At 45.3% G+C, this 22,679-nt stretch overlaps 1 protein-coding gene across 2 annotated transcripts; it reads left to right on the forward strand.

Annotated features, from left to right (window-relative positions):
- The first annotated feature begins 8,296 nt into the window (after positions 1 to 8,296).
- On the forward strand, positions 8,297 to 22,582 carry PBX4 (PBX homeobox 4). Of its 2 annotated transcripts, none has more exons than XM_075525919.1 (9): positions 8,297 to 8,633; positions 11,922 to 11,995; positions 18,475 to 18,716; positions 19,073 to 19,263; positions 19,565 to 19,700; positions 19,940 to 20,096; positions 20,304 to 20,410; positions 21,204 to 21,305; positions 21,749 to 22,582. In XM_075525919.1, the coding sequence occupies exons 1-9, from the start codon at positions 8,425 to 8,427 to the stop codon at positions 21,839 to 21,841; spliced, it is 1,311 nt and encodes a 436-aa protein (XP_075382034.1). In that variant the 5' UTR covers positions 8,297 to 8,424; the 3' UTR covers positions 21,842 to 22,582. The 2 variants fall into 2 exon arrangements, with proteins under 2 accessions (XP_075382034.1, XP_075382035.1); XM_075525920.1 differs by having other exon boundaries at positions 21,204 to 21,290.
- The last annotated feature ends 97 nt before the right edge of the window (positions 22,583 to 22,679 follow it).

The following is a 22,679-nucleotide window of genomic DNA, read 5'->3' on the forward strand; positions in this document are numbered from 1 at the left end:
CAAAGCCAGAAGCGCACGAGTCCTACTTCATGCAAAGATAATTTTGCAATTAAATACATGCCAAGCTCTGTTTTTTATTAACAAAGGGGGAAGGAGGAGATGGGAAAGTCCATATTGCCTAGGTGTGGGATTAGTACCAGTCGGATTTAACTGGGGTAGGCGCGTGTGTAAAGAATTGACCGTACTGCGTCTGGGTGTGAATGAATCTTTGTAGTGGGCGAGATGACACTTGGCTCCTAAAAGAACCGCAATTGGCTTTTATGCCCAATTGGGCCTTTAACAAGCTGTACACGTTCTTCCCTGAGGGATCTGGTAACTAGCCTGACCTCAGCCTTCTGCTGGCTGCTCATCGAGCTGCGTTTCAGCAATGTGATCCCGCTCTGCCAAGCGCTTTCACGTAAGTATCCGCAACACAGGCAGACTTTAAGTCACTGACAGCAGACTCTTGATGCTTTACGATCACCATATAGAGAGGATCATCTCTGAGGGTTTTTTCCAGTATTTTAAATGGCTTATTTAAATTTAGCCTAACTGCCAAACCAGTATAAATACTAAAGAACTGTCGTACACAACACTGATGGAAAGTAGATCAAGGATTTGACCAGTTTGTACCAAGCGGAATATCCTGACTACCCGGAGGATGTCAATACTTTCTGTATAAAAAGGACTCTGCTGAATAATGGTAACTGAATGTACCAATGCATGATTTCAGAGGTAAATAGCAACTGATCGGTGTAAGGAGGAGGAAAAAGAAGTCCCAAACCTTTAACGGAGCTTGTCTCTGAGTGATGGCTGGCACCCATCGGGAATGGGGGCAGGTTGCCTGGAATTCTTTGAGATTTCTCTTCCTGAGTGACTTGGGACCTGTGGATTTCTAGTTTTTTCCAGCTGGCTGTAAGAGATGAGAGAGCAGGAAATTAGGAGTCATAGAAACTAGCCTGGAAAGAGCTGTTTTCAGTGAGATTTGAAAAGAAATGATGAATCAACGAGGCAGAGATGGGAGGAGGATTTTAACAGCCCTCCCAACAATGAAGATGGGGGAGAGGGGGAGATGTAAATGGTGTGTATAGAACGTGCATCACAAAAAAGAGGGGTTTAGGCTGTTCAGTATTCCACGTGACTTTACTTTCTAGTTTTATTTGGAAACACAAAGCCTTGTCTACCTACATGGAGGCAGGAACCACGTTGCACTGTGTTCCACTCTCTGTTTTGTGTCCTAAACAAGATGCTGCAGGGAAGGGTGTGGTGTTATCCAATTACATGTTCGTTTCCCAAAGCTGCTGAGAAGACTTTAAGTATAACTTTGTCATTGTATACAGAGCCAGATGCTGCCAGTTTTATGGGATAGCTTGTTTTTTAAGTCACAATCCACAACCCATGGTGTGCCTAGCTTAAATGTGGCAATATCCCTCTTTTCAGTTTGGGAAGACCCCCTGCCTTTTTAAAATCAGAGTATGAAACTGCCTTTGAAGGTTCATCGCTGGTTTCAACAAGCTTTTTTTTAAGAGGAAATCTCCCTGAAATTAGTGTGTGAGTGGGTTCTGGGTGGTTTTTGGGTTGTTGGTTTTTTTTTTGAGGCATGTGAGATTTGTTCTAGACTTATTGTGTTTTGGGTGGGAGGAAGGAAGAGACACCTAGGAACTATTTTAAAGGGATCAAATGTGGGACAAGTGAGAACACACAACTTGATCAAAGATAGGCCGTATGGTTCCAGGAATGAGAGGTCATGCCTTGCTGACTGGTTGGAATTCCTGAAGCAAGCTGCTGCCAAAAGTAGTATGGATTTTGGTGTGTTTTTTGGGGAGGGTAGCACTGGAGGCTAATACTGTAGGGACTGATGGACTCCGAAGGTTTATTTTATTGAAGAAAAAAAAATCCAACCCCCCCCCCCCCCCCAACCTGGAGGAAGGGGAAAGTCAGAATAAGGGGGGAAGTGAGATTAATAAGGGGAAGCTGGTGATAGTGGGTTTTTTTTTTTTGTTTTTAAACTTCATCACCTCTCTGACCTACTGAGACATGGAAAATGAAAATCAAAGTTTCTGCTGGGCTGTAAGTGTAGCCAATGCAAAAGTTAAGCTTTTTGGAGTTAGTTGTGCTTTTCTGAGTCTTGGGCAATACTGAAATATCAGGGCTGAGGTTGAGTTTTAATGTGGGAGGATGACTGGTGTGACATCTGGGGCCCCTGGTCTGTACGATGGTTGTAGATGGTTTAGGAGCCCACCCCTACATTTCCATTGTGCTCCCCCAGCCAAAGGCCAGTGAGGAGACAGCGAGCACCTAAAGCTTTTATGAGGTGAGTTCTTCTTGGCTTGGGATGCACATTTTATTAACGCAGTTGTGAAGTGAAGCCTGGTATCTCTCTGCAGTGGACTGGCATGTGTGTAGCCAAGATAATGTAAGAAAAGTCACACTGATGGTGTAATAATTACTCCCCGTGGTATTTGTGTGAAAAGCTTTTCTATAAAAAGCACAATGTTTAGCAGCAGCCGTTGGGTTTCATGAGTCCACGCTCCACACAATATGTGAGTGTAACTTCTGTGAGCAATCGTGACAACCACCCGCGTCTCATCTCGTCTGAAAGCTGTTACAGCCCGGAGTCCAGCTTCACATGGAGTTTCTGGAAGATGCTTCTTTTCTAACTGGTGGTCTCGACCAGGTTTTGTCCTTATGCTGTGACTGTCTCAGAGGACACAGCAGGCACCAGAAGGAAGAGGTAAGGAGGGGCTCTGATTTGCCTGCATTTCTCAGCAGGCAAAATAAAACTGTCCTGATAAATCTCACCTCAGTCTCCTCTAATGGTGACGGAGAGTGTTCAGCTGACTTCTGCTCAGCTTCCATCTAGAAAGGAGCATTTGGCTGAGTGGTGTTGACCCTTTTCATGGTAGAACTGGTCTTACTCTCTAGGTTTTTCCTCTGCTCACTGAAAGCAAGGAATACAAACTGGAAAAAAAAATGTGCCTAGGATTTCTCAGATTTTCCTCACATTATATTTAGATTTCAGTGCCACTGACCAGGAAGAGGAGTTCACATGCTGGATTTTGCTCTGGTATAGTCATTTTTTCACAAAATTATTTATTTGGTGCTACCCGCTTCTGATTTTTAGCACTCACCACCCACTTTTGTCTTGGTAGGAGTAACGCAGCATGGTAGAGCAGTGGGATGTGGAGGTACCAATGGCTGATTGGCTGCTGTGCTATATGGTGACAGAGAAACAGAAGTGCTTTTGGCATTGCTGCTCTTTTCTTGCCGTCTCCATGCCTTAGGGACCTCCACTGAAGTGGTGCTTGCTCTTTTCTCTCTGGCTGTCAGGGAAATTGCACTTTTTATTGCAAATAGTCAGAGATCAAAGATGCATCCTTGTATCTTGATGTTTTCTGGCATGAGCTGTTGTAAGTGTAATGCAGCTTTCAGTGCTAGATCAGTTTTATTATTTGCTTGATCTGGCTGTAACAAGCAACTTAGTTCACAGCCCAAATCACAGTAAAACCCATCGGTGTTTGGAAACCCTGGCAGATCACTGTGTGTCCAAGAGGCACGTCACAAAGATGAAGGCCAAAGCCAGAGCATCCCAGCTGTGAGCATGGATGGGGTGTCCTCAGGGTGACCTGTGTCACCACGGTGTTGCATGTGGTCCCAGGCACGGACTGTGCAGTCACCTTCATCTGCTGTAACAGCACTTGACATTCCCCAGGCTGTTGCAGCGGTAGCCAAGGGATACGTGAGCAACTTGAGGTTGAAGCTGCAGGACACATGCATGAATAACCACAAGCAGAAGTCAGGAACGGTATGACTGCGCACAGGATGGGATGCAGCTCTCCAGAGCCCACGGAGATCTCTAGGAGTGGTGTTTTGAAATGGTGAGCGTATGATTCTCCTTGGAAGTAGCTCACGAGTCCCCTTACTGGCAGGAAAACCTTGGCAGCTGCTGTGGGGATGAGGGTTGTGTGGCGTGCTGTAGCCTTCCTCCGCCGGGAGGCAATGCAAGCCAAGCTTTTCTTTTACCATGTGTTTTCCTGTTCTCTGCCTGATGCTTCCTCGTGTCCCTTTCTCCCCTGAGAAGGGGGGATGCGTGGCCTTCCATCAGCCAGCTGTCCTATTGGCACTTTTTAATACTCTAATTGGCACTTTTCGATGCCCCACGGAGGGGCTGTGCCACCCATGCTGTCACCGGTATGCGAATCTAGGAGTTGGGTGACGTTAGTCGTGGCAGTGGAGCCTGTTTCCCACAACTTCCCTGTTAGTTTTGGGGCTGAGCAAAGCCTCCAACTGATCTGTGAAACCAAGTTCATAAGCTCCAACTTATACGACACCGACAGCAAGTGATAGTCACCGATGTGAGAGCAAGGTGAGTGTTTCTTCCCGTATGAACAAACAGCATGCAGGTGAGGTGGGCAGGTATCTCACATATAATTTACGTATCTTATGGGCAGAGGCGTTTACAAATCAGTCTGTTGGTCCAGATGAACTCTGAAATACAGCTGGGGAGCATGCAAGCTTCTCGCTGGGGAGATCATAATTTCTGGGTGCTGCTGCCTCCCATCGCAGAAGTGGTGATCACGGGTCTGACAGCTGATTTAATCCCATCCCAACACAAACACTTATTTGAGCTGTAGCGCTTGCTATGGAAATGCCCAGAAATAAGGCATAGACTACAGTGGGGGTGTGTCTCCCTGTGAATTCATGCTCTGTGGGCTTCATGCTCAGTTTAGAACTTGTCAGTTGGCATCTGAAGTCCTGGGCTTTAGTTTTAAAATGAACTCTTCCTGCCGCCCCCCCCCCCCCCCCCCCGCCTTTTTGTGCTGACAGGAGAGAATTCACTTGCTAATTATACCCCAGTCCATTTCCAATCAAAATGCACAGGGCGATTTATCAGAGCGCTGGAGACAGCTCTCCCCGTTCCTGTGGCTGCATCAGCAAGAACTTTTGCAAGACAATTTAATTTCTTGTCATCTTTTAATCCAGCTCCCTTTCCCGCTATAGTCAGCCTGTGACTGAGAAAAGATGGTTTATTAATCATTTTAGCAAAAGGCTGAGGAATACAGCGTTTTTTCAGCGGTGCCTGCTCTGTATCTCATCAGTCAGCCTTCCCAGAGCACTCAGAGCCACAGGGTCATGAACATTTCAGCCCTGTGACATGGGAAAATTAGTTCCCTCATTGTGAAAACCTGACAAGTGTGAATGCAGGGAGCCAGGTTTTGCTTTCTTTGGGGTCTTAATGGGTGTTACTCAGAACTGGATTTGGCCCCAGTGTTTTATGCAAGAACCTGCTTAAAATAAAGCCTGAAAAAAAAAAACCTATGTGTGTTCTCAATGTCACAAAGTGGGGGGGGGGTGGGGTGTCACTGTCTTACTGAGTTGAGTGGGAACTTCTAAATCACAAAGCCAGGCCTACATCAAGGTCCCAAATCTGTGGTGGTATGTTGGAATGTCTGCAGTTGGATGCTGCAGAACTTTTCCACTAAAAAGTGATGTGCTAGAATCTATCTGAAGCTGCAGGATAAATACCACCGTCATTACCAGCTTGCTGGTGAGCTAGGATAACAAAGGAGGCGGGGTTGATTGTTCTGAGCCAAGTCACAGCCCTGGGACTCACAGTGTTTATCTGTTTCCTCTGTCATTTTCTTCCCTGCCTCACTCTCTCCTGTCTTCATCCCCACCCTGTTTCTGCTCTGGTGCCTTTCCAAATAAGCCGTCCCCTGCTTAGAACACTTTCTGTATTATTCCACAGGAGTTTTAGCTAAAATGTCTTACCTGAAATGGCAAAACATCTAAACCTGAGGTCCAGAACTGGAATAGCTCTTGGTTTTCCTATACATAAATGTTAGAGCTCAATTTGAATTGCTCATATTTGGAAAGTTTAACAAATAAGCTGCAGTTTGCTGCCAATGCCCTAATGTGGTAGTAATGGTGGAAAGTATTAGCATGAGCTTGGCTGTGCAGGCGTTGTCCCTATAGAACCAAATCCAGAGAGATGTAAAGCCGGGGTTGCTTTAGCACTGAAGCTTCCTAATAACCCTAAATGGGACTATATATACACATGTATATGCACGCAAATACATATGTATGCATAAAAATAAAACAGTAAGAAGCTGTTCTGTTTCTGGGCATGAATGCTGCTTCCTGTCCAAACACTGCCCAATGAGTTTAAAAAAAAAAAAAAGGTAAATATACCAAGATGAGGTCGATTGAGAGCGTTACTGTGGTTATTGTTTCCCCTCTGGTTTAAAGCTTCAGTCAGTTCAATCAATAAAAGCACCAATATGAAGAGAAGGGTAGTGCTCTGCCTGGAAACAAGACTTTGTGATCCAGATGGAGGCAAGCAGAGTTCTGGGAACTCGGTACTCACGTGTTTGTGTTTATTGATACCAGCAGTTTCTTGGCATTTTCTAAAATCATAAATTTTTGTCTTTTTTTTTTTTTGGTCTAAATACAACCATTACCCCAGCAGGAATAGCAGTATGCCAAGACTGCTGACCATGACTCTGCATTGATTATGGTTGTAGAGGTGCCTGAAAATGTCAGTGGGTTTAAGAGGCACATGGTGTTGGGGGGGGAGAGAATAAGCTAAACAGGGGAGGAGAAAGAGGTTTCCCCGCTTTGTATGTGGAGAGGGGGCTTTGCCGGGACCCCCGAGGGGCCCTGCTGCCTTCCAGAGTCATGAGGACCCTGCACGTTACCCTAATTGCTGCTTTTATTCACAAGAACGTCAATGCGTTTGCTGCAGAGGAACAGAAAAGGTGTTTTAACTTTGTCGGAGCAGAGCTACTTCAGCCGAGCAATTGCCCATACGCTGCACTCGCTCTGCTGGGAACATCCCCCGAGGGGAAGCTGCGGGTCAGTTTGCAGCACTTTCACCATTCATCATGTTGTCTAGGAGGGAATGTTTTCTTCACAAAGATTTTGCTGAGCAGCCGGAGAAGCTGACATGCCTGCCTGACACCGAGACCTGGCCACCAGGCCTCTGACAGAGGGCTCGAACCTGGATTTTGTGTTCTGAAGCGGAAGATGAATGTCACACGCCTGCTTTGGAGGAGGAACGCAATATTTCATATTTGCAGAATCGAGATTGTTATTTTAAACAGCACTAAAACTGCAACACAATGTTAAATTACTCTTGCTACGAGGTGAAGATTCAAGCGTTGGGTTGGTAGCAAGCAGGAGCGTGGAAGATGCTTCTACTTGAAACGCAGCTGTAAAAGGATGTAAATCCTGTACGTGCGTTATGCTGCTGGACTGTAAAACGCTGAAAGAGGTGAAGAACGATGACTGATGCAGTCAGCTCTGTGCTTGCACAGAGGCATTTAAATACAGAATCTAAATTTGAGTTTTTCTTCTTTTTTAACTTCTATTTTTAGGCAGCCCTAGGTCTAGCTATAGTGCTGTAATTTTAAAGGAGCAGCTCGGGAAGGTACCCAAACTGCATATAAAGCTGTCCGGGTGACCCCCTCTATAAAAAGTAACTTTTTCTGCACTGCTTTGTACCTGCAAACCGTATCCAGCTGCAAATAGATGAGATGCGCAGCAGCTTTGCTGTTGAAGCCTCCGCATGCTCAGAGCCACGCACGGTCTGATGAAAGCATCTTTCCAAGGTGGCAAAGCAATGAGTGAACACGACCTGAGCCTGGGTTGGAGCCCGTGCCGCCTGTTCATGATGGAAGAAGGCAATTATGGCACCAGTTGGTACTCGTGGTGTTGGTGTTTCAGGAGATGAGTAGCTTAGTGGCAACTGGGAAGAATAAATCGGTTTGAGGTTTTCTCTGTGTGAACAGTATTAGTAACCAAGAAGTATATAGTCTCATTCTTCCTTCAGCTGTGTTTCTTACTAATGAAACTGCGTTAGCGTTATCTGAGTAATTTTGCTCTCTTTGAGTGCAAAAAGCAGAGAATCAGGACAAAGTGTCATGTCTGTTCCATGCTTGGCCTGACATCAGGTCCATGTGAGAACGACGGTGGCTGGTGTGCTTGCACTGCACTTAAATGCGTGTTTGCACGTTAAGTTTACTGTCTGCCTAGACAAACGAGAGGTCAATTAGGCGGGGAACCCCAAATACCATCACAGTACATTTTATGAAATGGCCGATTTCCGCGCTGTCGTTACGGCGTGGATTTGATTCCCGTCGGCTCCTCGGGAACCTCCGGCGGTAAATGGAGCGCACGGGGCCGCCGGTCGGGACCGGGAAGAGGGCGGGCGGCGCTGGGACCCAGCGCAGGGCTCTTGGCGGGCGGCGGCGGGGGCGTGGCCTGCCGGGGGCGGGGCACGTCGCGGCGCGCGGGGCGGGGCGGGCCCGGCGGCGGCGGCGGCGGCAGCGGCGGCGGCGGCGGCGGCGGCGGGGGGGGGGTGCGGGCGCTGGGCCCTGTTGTGTGGGAGCCGCTGGGGCCGCGCCGCTGCCCGTCCGCGGCGGACCGGCCCCGCCGCCCCCCGCCATGGAGGACCCGTCGCGGCTGCTGGCGGCGGCGCACGGCGCCGGGGTGACCCTACCCGGCGGAATCCCGCCGCCCCCTCCGCCCGCCGCCGGGGATCCGGCCGCCGCGCCCCCACCGGGGCCGCCGCCACCCGCGCACCACGACACGGGCGACGTCCTGCAGCAGATCATGGCCATCACCGACCAGAGCCTGGACGAGGCCCAGGCCAGGTACCGGCGGGCCCGCGGCGGGCCCGGCCGCCGGGCGGGGAGGGGGTTCGGCGCGGCGGAGCGGGCCGGCGGGGCTGCTCGGTACCGGCCGCCTTCCCGCGCAAGCCCGGCGCCGTGACTCAGCTCTGCGCGGCGTGGGTGTGGGGACGGGACACGCTCTGCCCCGCCGCTCCGGTCGTTACCGGGGCTGTGGCGAGGGGAGGCGACGGGCAGCGGTCCCGCGGTGCGACCTTCCGGGCCGCGGCGCCGGCGGGGGAAGGGGAGTTGGTGGGAAATCGCCCCCCGGAGGCGGAAAGTTCCGCGTTCGTTCCCCGGTGCCCGGTGTTGCCGTGTCTTTGGCTCCCGTCAGCTGCGGGGTCTGCAGTGCCCAAGGCCTGGACGATGCCCAGGCTCCTCGTCATTAATTTTCCGACTCTCCTTCCTTTTCGCCCCATTAAGAAATTGCCCCGGGTGATGTAATTGTCTCCGTCATCCCGGTGGAAACGGGATCGTCCTGCCTGACACCGCTTGGAACGGGAAAACCAAAGCGGCGGCGGCTGCCGTTGAGGGCCAAAGTTTGCTTGGGAGGGAAGGCAAGAGGAGCCGGAGGCCCGTTGAGCCCCTCGGGGCGCGGGTGTGAGTGGCTCGGAAGGTTTTCCGCCACCATCAAGAAGTTTCTTTCTAACATTTAAAGGAAAAAGAATTCCCTTCGTTCTTTCATTGGGATGTAAAGAATTATATGGCAAAACCAGCCTGGAAAACAGCAGAATTCGACATCTTCTGGCGTGTTCTCCTTGCCCCGGAGCTGCGTCTGGCCCTGATTGGCGCGGTGTAATTACACGTAATTACACGCTTTGCTTCCTCGGCGTGTGCGAGGTGGGCAGCCCCCACCATGAGGCGGTTTGGGAGAAGGTGGAGACTGACAGAGCGGGTTTCTAAACATCCCCAAAATGGGTTTCTGGCCTTTTTTTTTTTTTTTTTTTGTCTTTCTCCGATTAACGCGATGCCGCTCCTCTGGCTTTCCCCTGGGTCGGGTGTTGCGCACGGTCGCTGTGGGTGTGACGGTTGAGTGGGTTTATATGAATATAAGGAGAAACGGTTCTAGGAATGTCGTAAGTTGGGTTTAAAGTCGCCCCTTCCAGGTGACTCGTAGGGCGCTCGCTGCGCGTCACGTGTGGGACTGCCGCTCCTTCCCCAACTGTCTGTTTTTCTGTTCTACCTGGTGCTAGATCTCAGAAATAACCGCCCGCAGCTCCTGTATAGATTCTATAGGCGCGGATTATGCCTGCGTGTTGCCGAAAAGCTGCGGTTTTCTCTCCCGACCTCGTACTTCAGATAATTTTGAGCAGAATAAATTTGTCAGGAGCTTTATTATCAAGTTAAAGAGTTGCAGAACAGGCTTAGAGAAATGGCCTGACCGTCGTTGAAACTAAATTACTTTCATGCTGCTTATTGCCTTAGAAATGCTGTCGCAGTCCACCTGAAGCAGAGCAGGCCTTGAAGGCCCCCAGGTTTTAAAGCACCTTTGGTGTATTTTTACGTATAATTATATAAAAGAAGCTTTTGTCTTCTGGATAAGACGTTTGTTGGGTTTAGTTAGTCCTCCTTAAGAGGACATGCTGCTGAGAAAGTAAAACTCAGGCCTGGTTAAACCCATCGTAGAAGCGATACAGGGAGCAGGATGCGGGACTTAACGGCTTTATTTGTTGGGGATTCCTTTTATTTTGTATTACAAGCGCACGTTGAGGCGTTTTGCGCGTATTATTTTATCGCCTGGTGAACGTCAGAGGGTTCTTTCCCTGCACGCGAGGAGAATTTTTAAAATCCAAGTTGAAAACTTGAGCGAAAGTTTCATTGAAAGGAAATGAATCCGCCAAGGATGAGTTGAACGCTGCTATTAAACACGCTACATTATCACCTTGGTCGTCGTCACAAGAGTGAGGGGCCATATTAGTTACGCAGTTCTCTCTGGGTCTGGTGTCTCTACGGCCGTGTACCTAAACACCGCTTTTTAGACCCGGGTGGAGAGCGCAGTCTGGAGGCTCGGAATTCAGTCTCCCGCTCCCTCTCTCCCCCCGGTTTTTCCCTCATCAGGCAAGGACAATAGACTCCACGAGGCTGTCTTCTCTGCTGCCTTTGTTCTCAGGCTGCTTCTCCTGGGGTTGAGATTATCAAACATCTCCGTAGCTGAATGGGGTTTATACTTCTTTTGGCCGTGTCGTGAAGGAAAGTGGCCGATCGACTTCAGCTTCTGCGATTTTTGTGAAAAGTGGGCGTTCCGATGGGCGCTGGCAGTTAGGGGTTGTAAGGAAGCTGCGCACCTGTATTTGCGCCGTTCCCGATAGCTGGAGAAGCAACTGGCGTGCAAGAAGAAAGGCCAATTTGTATTTAGATAAAAAACATATTGAAACTCAGCTATAAAGGCAATTTAAATATTATTTCTGAATTAGAAAAGGGGTCACGAGAAGCCAAAGAGGCTTTCTTTGAGGCGTACGTTGCAGGTAGCTCCTTTTTTCTGCGGACTTCCAGTGGAAGTTAGGCACCTAACCACTGGCTGCCCTCAAACAGCAGCGACGGCTAGGTAAAAACACCGCCTGCCCTCCGTGGGGAAGCTCAGCTCCCTCTTTTGCAGGTCACTCACCACACTCCAACTGTTTTCAGCTGAGCAAAAGATGTAATTCCCTGCTTTGATGAGACATTGGGATGGATTCTGTGTTAATGGTGTAATTAACATCATCTCCTCCTGGTGAGAAGCGGGGGGGGGGGAGCAGCGAACACCGGAAGAGCTTCAAAAAGGCAAAACTGGCACGTGGGGTAAAACTTGTAGTAAAATGCTGTTAAATACAGTCTGCGCTTGGCGGGATCAGGCGGCCACTCGTCGTGTGAGCTGGGCGAGGCAGTGAGCCGTATGGCCATTCTAGGGTGCTCCTCCTGTTCCGGATCTATATGTTTTTTCTACCTTTTGGATGGATTCCATTATTAGGTTTCATAGAAGCGCGCTAACTCAAGAAGGAACTTTTTATCTCCACATGTAAAATATGCTTTTGGTAGAACTGAAGGTGTTTACAGTTGTCATAAGTGACACAGAATTTTGAATTTTAAGGCCTGCATATTTTTATGACGGTTTGCTCCTAGCGATGACTGCGTGTGGCCCTGAAATGAAATACATCACTGGAACGTGCATGTTTCTTTCTGAATCTTATGCGCTAACCTGCGATTACTGGAGCGCGATCCAGTTCTCCGTAAGGCTTGGCATCTTTCTCGGCCTTTCCTGTTGGCATTCACTCATTCTTCCTTCTTCCGTTTCAGAAAACATGCCTTGAACTGCCACAGAATGAAGCCTGCTCTTTTCAGCGTGCTGTGTGAGATCAAGGAGAAAACAGGTGCGTTGGCGTCTTCCCTGGCCTCGGCTTTCCCAAAAACCCCCCTTCACTCATCAGCTCTGCTCTCATTTGACGTGGCCTGTGTTTTCCCTGATTGATAGATTCTACGACTTAAGGCTATTGGGTTTTTTTCTGGCTTAATAGTCTTCTGTAAGCTGGCAGTTGTTTTAATGTGCTTTTTATAATGCTGTCTGTGTGCAGGTTTGGAGAAAACAATGCTGCTTATTTGAGCAAGCGTTTTGGTTGTGTGTACATGAAGAACCTATAGGTTGGGGATTTTTTGATGTCTGGCTTGGTACCTAAAGAATCCCGAGTAATCCTGCTGTGTTGTTACGCTCTTTTTTTTTCCTTGAAGGAATTGGTACCAAAACTGTGGTGGTAGTAAGAGTTCCAAGTTGACAAATAACTGTGTTACGGAGAAAAAGAGACAGTGAGGCGGAACGCCTGGGGGTATTGGAAAACACGGAGGTCGCAGGAAATGGCGTTGGCGGTCACGCGGCTTGCTTGGAGGAGCAGAAGCGCTAGGGGCAAAAGGATTTCGATTTGAATCGCCCAGTATATGCTCATACAGGAACGCTTCAGCAATGTTGTTTGAATATCTAATTTCTATAAACTATAATGAATTTTGATGGTTTTTTAGAGAATAACTACTTTCATTATAGGTAACTAAAATGGTGGTGTGTTGGTTTGTTGTTTTTGGTTGGTTTTTTTTTTTTAAGTTTTAGTTGTGTTAACATTTAACACCCTAAACCTCCACTTGCATTATTCTTTCTAAAAGCATATTGAAGCTTGCAGGGCTCTTGATTGCATTGCCAGGTGAGGGACTGTACTGTTCCGCCCTCCGTGGTGCTCTTGGCACAGGAGGCAGCTTCAAGGCAGATATTTCCCGTTTGTTTCTGGAGAGTTTGGTTGCATATATTGCATTCTCACGACAGCAGTTTGCTGCTGAAGAAAGATGTTGCGGTAGTAAGTGTGTGCGCGCTGTCTGGGTGTGCTTTTTTGTCTGTCTGTCCTTCGAGGATTGCTGTCCTTAAAGAGGCCGTTTCCTCTGGTTTTTTTCTTTTTCACATGGAAAGCCGCCTTCTGTGGTTTATTGATTGAAACTGTGACTTCTCTGAGCTAAATACACTTGCAGGAACAGACTCTGATACCGTGGTTCTGCTGGATTTGGTTTGGTCTCAAAGGTTTTTGAATGTCTGATGGTCTGTCTCTTCCTTATTTAAATTATGGGGAGCAGATGTTATGGCTTCAAGCAAACAAAAGCCTGGACGTACTGTAGCACAAGGTTTGGGGCTTTCTTTGTGACCCAGGCATGCAAGCTTCTTTTCTAGCTCAGAAATCGGTTTCAAACATGTTCCTCCCCCCCTATCTTTCTTTCCTTCTTTGTTGGAGCGCTGGTATCATTCACAATAGCTCAGGATAAGCCGTATGCCTTGGCAGTGGGTAGCCAGCTGAAAGATGCTGAAAAATTCTCCCCCAAATTCTCCCCAGTCATCTTTATTAATGAAAAATAGATTACAAATGACTCTTTGTAATTTAAATAGATTTGGCCACGTTTAACATTTTGGTCAAGCCCTGTTCCCCCCTTCTCCCCCCCCCCCCCCCCCCCCCCCGCAATGATTTAAATTTTTTTTATTTTAAACCAGTTACAGGACAAACCTGGTATTTTATATTCAAGTCTTAAATACCTGCCTGGAGCACATGTAGCTATTTGACATGTAATCCAATAAAGCCTTCTTAGTGTTTTTGGGAAATCACAGAAGCATTTGGAGTGTTTTTAATCTATGCAGCAGATAGGGGGTTTGCTGCTGTGGTTACACTTCCGATATGATTGAAGCTGTCTGAATTCAAACAGGGCACAATTCTATCTTCAAATCAGAATTAAACACCTGTAGTGTTAAAGGTGTATGCTTTTGGTGCTGAATATTAAATTTCAGAGTTTTTCTTCTTGGCTGATTATACCTCGCTAGGAAGACACTAGTCTGGGATGGGCTTCAGGCCCCTTGGGGCAGGGAAGGTGTATTTCTACCCACTTTTGTGGAACACGCCGCACAGTGGGACCCTGATTCTGTGTTTTTGTCGTAGAGAATGTGTTTGTTGCAGCATCATAACACGGAGTACCATTTTTTATTGCTTCTTGTCACTGCTAGCTGCAACCCTCTGTCTTTCCTTTAACATACTGGCACTCGGCTAGGTTAATTCAATGGCTGGCACTCAGCTAGGTTAATACCTTTTCATTCTGTTATAAAACTTTGCAAGCGGCGTGGCCGAAGAACACGCTTTCTCTTTGTTGCCGAGTTTGTTGACGTTCTTACGTAGCTGAGTCTTGTTCCTCAGCGCTCAGAGCCCCGCTGGCTTTTGTCTTCTGTTTCCATCCTCTCTCTCTCTCCCCGAATGGGCAAGATGGTCTTGGATTTGGAGAAAGAGCTCTCCTGTGACAGTGCTTTGAGACCAGCTGAGTCAACAGTGATGTCATGCTCTGTAGTGGGGAGCTGGGGATGCTGGTATCCCCACGAAGGACTGCCAGCTGACAAACGGAGTGTCTCATGCAGGTGAAAGATCTGCTGGAGAGTGCATGGTGGGGATATTTTGGTATTTTGTGGTATTTTGGTAGCGTTAAGAAGTAGCTTAGAAGGGGTTTGTGGTTGCTTTAGGTGACCTGCTCTTACAAAGATACGCTCCTGCCTTCTCACCTAACAGTGTGATTTGTGAACTGCCAAATCGAGGCAACCCTGAGGAAAACATCAGGAGTCAGTATTTAGCATGAGGTACAGGATAAATATTTGCAAGTGTAACATAGGTGATGGGATCATCTGGGAAAAACCGAGGCATGGACGAGGAGGGGTGCAGGTCCAGGACTCAACTGCCTCCTTCCTTGCACTCTGTGTAGGTATTCTATACTTCATAGCATGTGGGCTGTTCATTTCTGGCCCTAATAAGGCAGTTTTTGGTTCTACCTTTGTATATTCTATACCCAGTAGACGCATTTATCATGCTGTTCTTGCTCTGTCGTGTGTTATCGTGCAGTACCTCCGCTGTGAAGGAAAATCTGGAAGGGAAGGCAAGTCTAAGCAACCTGTGTATCACACATATATTCTACAAAGTGTATAATACACTTATTTTGGTACCGGTGATCTTGTACAGTTCATTACAGAACTGCAAATCTTTAATTAATGAGATGTAAAAATATTGTAATGATTGCATTTGCATACTGAGTGAGGCTTCAGCACCTTAGGTTGTGATGTGGTTTAATTAAAGATTAATTAGAAATGATGGGAATTTCATTTTGCCTAGTATAATTATTTTACATATTTGATGACTATCTGGTAGGTGAGGTGCCAGAGGACGCACGATATTATGTTGGTACAGCTGACAGAGTGACTCTTCAGGCTCAAAGAGCCAGTGTAGGGTATTTCTTAAACATCCGTAAAAATGATGGGTTGTGGAGGATTTAAGTGAAGGATGTAAGTGTGAAGGATTTTAGCGTTACACAAGGACTTTCTAAATCCTGCTTAAAACACTGACTGTGCCATAACTGGTTATGCCATAACTCCAGTCTCTTAGCGTCTTGAGTATTAACATTGTCATACGTTCTTAAACTGTTGTGGGAACTTCAAAAATTTGATGACCAAAAGGCTGCTGAGAGGGGTAAGCTTTCTAGAGAGGCGTTCTCCTTGAAGTGTCGTGAGGTAATAAGCAGTACGTAAGGACAGGCATATGTAACAAGTCAGTGTTGACTGAGATGCCTTTTTTTACTGTGGTAACTTCCCCCCCACCACCACCTTTGGAATCTTTTTTGTTTAATGAAATCTACTTCTTCCAGAAGCCACGCAGACTGCAAACTCCTGCTGGCATAATTTTCAGGACCGTAGGCAGAAACGGGTGACGCCTGACCCCCGGAGTGTGCCGAAAGCTCGCAGGGTAGATGCAGCTACCCTGACAAAACTCTTAGTGGTATGGCATGTACTTCTGGAATTCTGTTTACCAGACTGTCAAACGAGACTTGCAGAAGCTGGTGTGAGCACAGTGTTCCTGCAGCTGCAATGGTTTGGCTCTTCCCTTGTGCCATCTGTTGGGATGACCGGCTCTGGAAGGTTGAACAACTGCAGCTCTTGTGCTTGGAAATGGGAACTGGCTGCTACTTGCAGCAAACAGTTACAAATTCACGGAATAGGTAGTTTTGAGTGAATCTCATGTAACTTATGATCATTAGGTGAAGATACCAGGATCAAAAATAAAGTTGAAGCAAAAGGTATCCATTCCAAGAGATGATGGCTTAAATTTAAAACTGATATCCCTGGCAATGATTTCTAAATGCGTGTTTTAACTGTCACGTGTGTTAAGATGCAATTACGCCAAAAGTTTAAAATCAACCTGATGGAGCAGGTTGGACAGACCAAGCTTCTTGCACTCATCGATTCTTAGGTGTGCTCACCTTTGAGAGGGTTTATTAAATAAGTTTGGTGGGAAATGCAGTTTACGATGTGTTGATGATGGTTAACTCCTTTCTAGTTTCTTGCAGCTTACTAGAGCTAGCCAACCAGAGTCTTCCCTGGAGATCGGGAAGGTGCTTTATACATGCTTTTCAGCAGTCAACTTGAGATGAGCTTATCTGTAATTGATGATAACTAATGTCTAATTATCATAATTAGACAAGTGACATAAAATTAAGCTGCAGCTGGGAGCTTGACTTCAACATGAGGTACTCTGATATGCATCATAATGTGCATAACAAGACGTTTGGCGGAAGCACGTTCAAATAAGAAGATGCCACCAGAATATCTGTTCCACTGAATTTACGCTTGCCGGTCCAAGTAGTTTAATGTGAGTTTTATCAAAAGACTGAGGAGCAAATGACCACCGGCGAGCTCTCTGTTGGGTCTTCGGAAAAAAGGAGAACTGGCAATTTTTAAAAACAAAACCCCACCAACAAATAAACCCCCCCCTTTTTTCTGTGTTTCTTTCATTTCTCATAACGTTCATTCAGTAAAGGGTGTATGCAGTAGATGGTCTGCTATTTTTTTAAAAAGGTATTAATTTTAATTCTGTAACGAGTTAGAAAAGACACTAACTTTTAAAGTAATCAGCACTTTCCTCGTTGTCTCAGCTTGAGTTCAGCAGTTACCCACGTACTATGTTACAGCTACGTTTGCCTCACCTTTTTCCGCTCGCAAAAAGCCTGGGGGTGTTCTGGAGAAGACCTGGATTGCTGTGACAGAGCGAGGATCTGCAGCCACTCTCAGAATTGCGTAGTAATTTCTGTACAGCCTGCAAAATATTAAGTTCAGCGATGTGATTGGAAGTTTAGGCTGCTTGTGTGTTCAAAATTATTACTGGGTTTTTTTAGATGAGCTATTTTGCCTACAGAATGCTGAAAATGCGTATGTTTTAATGTCTCTGTATGTATACATTGTTCTCCTGCCCTCGGACTAGAATCTTTGCATGCTGAGAGATCTTTGGGTTTGTCTTTGGTAGGGAACATAATATCCCGTTAACCTGCCAGTTACAATTTGGAAAAGATACTTTGAATTTTGTAGCTTCACAAGGTTAAGACCCAGCTGTTCATCAAACTAAAATTGTCTAGCAATTAAAATCAAATTAAAAGCCAAAAAGCTGTTGGCATTTTTTGTGTTGACTTAGTATGTTGTGAGTTCTTACGCTTTTTAAAAAAGGAAGTTCATAAGAAATTGTAAAAAAATTTTGGAAATTAAGTTTTTAAAATGAATTTGCTTGGAGTCAAACTTGAATAATCTGAGCACACAGACTGCTGCAGTCTGGGTTTGTTGAATATAAGCTTAAAGAAACTGGCTTCTGGTGTATTTTTTCACATTGTTTCAGATTTTGATAGATTTTAAATAGATTTTAATAGATTTGAAAATTCAGCACTGTTAAGACTTCAATTTGTAGCCTGCTGCTGTATAGCATAGTTGGATCCTTGGCATATAAAGCGAGCGAGGTCAAACTCAAGCCTTGTGTACAGATTCCAACGGGATCTTGTGCTAGCGTGGTGTTCCTTGCCATCCCTGGATGTCGAGGCATAGCAGTTGTCCCAGCAGCTCAGGCCTTTTGTCCATCCGCCGCCGTCTGTCTGCAGAAGGTGGTGCTGAATGCTGTTGAGGATGGTGCAAGGAGCCAGGCAGCAGGCTGCTAGGGGGGCATCTGCTCTGGAAGAACCTCATTCTAATTTTTATAGACTGCTCAAATAATTCCTAAATGTAGTATAAACTAGCATGACCCCGAGTAGTCTTGTTATCTGCGTGCATTTCAAAACTTGCCTTATGTTTTGGTGTTTCTCCATCTGAACAACATCCTGTTTGTTTTGATGTGTTGCCTCGGGGCTTCGTTAAACGTTCCCTTTTTCCTCGAGCTCAAGACCTGCTAAAACCTCTGAAGGGTGGTTCAATCTTTGCCAGAATTGAAGTGGATGCTCTTCCCTGTTTCGGAAATAATCTTTTGATTCCCTCTTTATATTTATCTAGTGTTAAGTATTCGCGGTATTCAGGAAGAAGATCCCCCAGATGCTCAACTAATGAGACTAGATAACATGTTGCTGGCAGAGGGTGTCTCCGGGCCCGAGAAAAGAGGAAGAGGAGGACCGATGGCTGTAGCAGCAACATCAGGTGGCTGTCCAAATGACAATAGCATTGAACACTCTGACTACAGGGCCAAGCTGTCACAGATCCGACAGATATACCACTCTGAGCTAGAGAAATATGAACAGGTGATCTTTCTGCATGGAAGAGTTTTTATCATCTCAATTAAAAATAACCGTTTTTTCCTTTGGTGTCGGTTTTAAGAACAGAACAGGAAGTATAATGAATTCAGGTGAACGCGAGGATATCGAATCCAGTTGAAAACTTATCTCAGTGTTACAGAAGTAAGGTGAAGATAGAGGGACTGGACATCAAACTAAAGATAATAAATGTCTCGTTTATCGTTGTTGCCGTTTTTTAAGAGTAAATAGAGTAAAGCTGAAACATGGAAACTCCTCTGAAGTTTTGGGGATATATATTCTTGTTGGGGAAACGAATTCTAGGGTATTTTATTGTTTGTCGATACAAATGTGTGTATTTTCAGGCCTGCAGTGAGTTCACCACCCACGTTATGAACCTGCTTAGGGAACAGAGTCGAACAAGACCGATTTCGCCAAAAGAAATAGAGCGCATGGTGAACATAATCCACGGCAAATTCAGCACCATCCAGATGCAACTGAAGCAGAGCACGTGCGAGGCAGTAATGATCCTGCGTTCACGCTTTCTCGATGCAAGGTACGAGAAAACACAATCTAGCGGTAACTGATGTTTAAGCCTCAACTTCTTTTGTTGCTTGATGCCAGCGATTGCATCAGAAATCTCAAGTCTGTCATTCCCAGTGTTGAGCTAGTTTAAATATTAAGAATTCGCCACCCGTTTTGCTTGCTAGGGTATACTTTGACATCAACATCTATTTAATTCCACTCGACTCTCATGTTCTCCTTCAAACCAAATGTATTTTAGAGGAAAAGAGAAGCCAACGTGTACTCTAGCCAGTCTAACACCATTTAAATAGGAATAACTAATATTTTTATAGGCGTAAACGACGTAACTTCAGCAAACAGGCAACAGAAGTACTGAATGAGTATTTTTATTCGCATCTGAGTAATCCTTACCCCAGTGAAGAGGCCAAAGAAGAGCTAGCAAAGAAAGGTGGCATCACAGTTTCACAGGTATGAAGTGCTTTATCTGGAATTAAGTGACTTTTTTTTCCTTGAACAATGGGTTTTTTCCCCCCTAGTTAGCAACAGGCTTCAGTTACTGGTACTTCAAATAGGTTATTCTGAAGGGTTTAGGAGTAGGTATTTTCTGCTTGAAGCATAGTTTAAAACGTCTTCTTTGCTGGTAACTTCTGAATATAGTGGAAAATGGAATAATTTGATCAGATGCTAACAGCGATACATGCCTCCAGGTTTCCAACTGGTTTGGTAACAAAAGAATTCGATACAAAAAGAACATGGGGAAGTTCCAAGAAGAAGCTAATATTTATGCTGCAAAAACAGCAGTGGATGCGACTAATGTCGTGGCTCAAGGCAACCAGGCAAATTCTCCGTCTACACCAAATTCAGGTGAGCGAGCGTGCCGGCAAAGAGGCTGTCTGCTTGAAAGGCGCTAATTATTTCTTGTGACAATTAGTACCATGGAATACTGGTGTTCGAAACAGTCGTAGCATTTCTTTTTCTTTTAAACTTAAGTAATGTAATACTAATTGAAGCACCATTTTTGGTGGGTTTTATTTCTCATTAAAACGTGTTTGGTTTTTTTTTTTTTTTCAGCTTCCTCTGGCTCTTTTAAGATGACAAATTCCGGAGATTCGTTTATAAACTTGCAGTCATTGACTTCCTACCAGAGCTCCCCCGTGGGAGCCAATGTGCAGGCGCAGGTCAGTAAGGAAAACAAAAATACATATTTTCAGCAGTGAGATAAATGTTAAAATCTCATTGCTCTGTCCTTTATACGGAGATTGCCCAGGGAGGTTGTGGAGTCTCCGTCCTTGGAGATATTCAAAACCCACCCTGCTCTGTCTGACCCTGCTTTGAACAGCAGGGTTGGATTAGACAATCTCGATTTGTTTTTTTAAAAGTAGATTCTCTTAATACCAGATAGGGATGGATTTTTTCTGTCTCTGGCCAGCAAGAAATGACTATAGAGTCAAATTTCTCAAATGAGTCGAGAAACAAAACCTGCTCAAATGTGTATTTTCTCTTGGAACTGGAATTTTCTCTTACAGAATTAACCAATACCTAAATTGACCTACTGCTCTTCTTCTATCCCTTTAAATTTCCATTAACAAATCAGTATTTTCTCATTTTAGAGTCAGTCTTGTTCCATATAAGTAGAACTTTGCTTAGGATTTGTGGTTAACAGTATTGTTAAACTCATTTTAAGCTTTCTGCTGAATTTCTAAATCCATCTGAATTGCATAAAACCTGTTCCTCTCATAAAAGCTGTAGGTGATAGGCATGATGCTAGGCTCTAATTTTGCTTGATAATGAACTAGCTCGGTATAGCTCAGTTTAATAGCAAGAACTGCAAAGAAAACTTGTCTTCCTGCAAGAAAACCTGCCCCTTGTTTGAAGACTTTTTGGCCCAATAGATATGTACCACGTACTACTGCATTTCTTTAACTTGACTTTTTATCCTTATTGTTCTCACCCTGTGGGATCTTGTTCTAGATGGATTCCTTACATCATGTCATACACCAGACAGGAAGATATGACACAATTGTGGGGAATCCTTTGTATACGACGCAGCGCATAGATGTAAGATGTGCTGAGGTATTACTAGAAACAAAAATTCTGCCCGAGATTGCTTAATGATTTGTGAATAAATGTTGACTTTTTATTCCTCCGCGACATCTCTGATGTGGGGACAGGAAAAAGCTGGAAAAGATGTCGTTTAATACACCAGCCTTTCCCTCCCCGAGACTGGATTTAAAATTTTGGCTTTGGTCACCAGAAAATTCGTGTAGTTCAGTTAATTCTTGCCATAAGGAGATGGCACTAGGAATAAGAGTAACACTGTAAAATCGAGGCGGGGGGTGGTGGTGGAAAGAGGTTTTACAGGATATTCGTGGACTGTGCTTTGCCAGAGCCCATAAGTAGTTATTTCCTTTCAAAAGCACTGTCGCTTGTAAGTGTAAACATATAAAGGCATACTTTGTTGTCTGCAAGGAGTTTCTGAAAGATTTAATGAAATTATATATTTATTCTCCCTTCAGGCTAATGGCAGCTGGCAGGATGCTACCACCCCTTCATCAATCACTTCACCTGCTGGAGACCCTGGAAGTGTTAATTCGGATGCGTCTAATTAAGTTTTTAGGACCTATTGATGAGAGGAAAGAGGTCATTAGTGTAATTTGTCAGTGTTGCTCTTTTGCCAATACTATTGTTTATACAACTTGACACACAGCTAATTACCTCAGAAAAAACCCTGGAACCAATAGAAGATTGTGATTACAATGATACCTCTCTACCTCTCAGCCTCACGCAGTTGAGTTCTTTTTACTTATGCCCATTGGGATGTGAAATTGTTTTAAAAGAACTTGCTTCATTTTTCCTAACCAAATTCATTTTTTTAAATATGGATTTTATGGTAAGAACCTGAAAGTGTCTCTTCTAGAACTTGGCGTTTGTCTCAAGTTTTACAGCTTAAGAAAATTGACTTATTTTAATTTCCATAAAGTTTTTTACTATGAAATTTCTGTTCTAGTTGATAGCTACTAACAGTTAAACCCCCTGTATTGTAATTGTATGCGTTCTCTGTATTGTAATTTTGTATAGGAAAATAAGCTTTTCTTAACTAGAATTCATTCTGAGCTAATTAATCAGAACGTTGCTTTACCAAAACTCTCACTGGACTTTGCTCTCGGGTAGGACCTTCCATCCTGTGTCATTCTACATAATTCTAATTTAATGTCTAGTGAAAAAAAAACAACACAACCACCTGACTTCCCCATGGATAATAGGATTTTGTGCATTTCTGCAGCTGTTAACACAGAGTCCACCCCTTTCAGTTGAGATTTTATCAAAGATAATAAACTTCCAAAGCCTTTTTTTTTTTTTTTTTTTCCCTTTTCTCTTTTATTCCTTCCTCCCTTTCCTCACCTGGGCTCCGAGGCGGCGGGGCTCCCTGAGGGGATGAAGGAGCGC

Source organism: Mycteria americana, chromosome 28, assembly GCF_035582795.1.
Source record: "Mycteria americana isolate JAX WOST 10 ecotype Jacksonville Zoo and Gardens chromosome 28, USCA_MyAme_1.0, whole genome shotgun sequence".
Taxonomy (NCBI): domain Eukaryota; kingdom Metazoa; phylum Chordata; class Aves; order Ciconiiformes; family Ciconiidae; genus Mycteria; species Mycteria americana.

What these genes read in the sequence shown, in the direction of transcription:
- PBX4 (XM_075525919.1), top strand. Translation starts at nt 8,425, where the DNA reads ATGGAGGACCCGTCGCGGCTGCTGGCGGCGGCGCACGGCGCCGGGGTG. An exon ending in GTGGCATCACAGTTTCACAG is followed by an intron (nt 19,701 to 19,939) that starts GTATGAAGTGCT and finishes ACATGCCTCCAG; the next exon opens with GTTTCCAACTGGTTTGGTAA. An exon ending in TCCGTCTACACCAAATTCAG is followed by an intron (nt 20,097 to 20,303) that starts GTGAGCGAGCGT and finishes TTTTTTTTTCAG; the next exon opens with CTTCCTCTGGCTCTTTTAAG.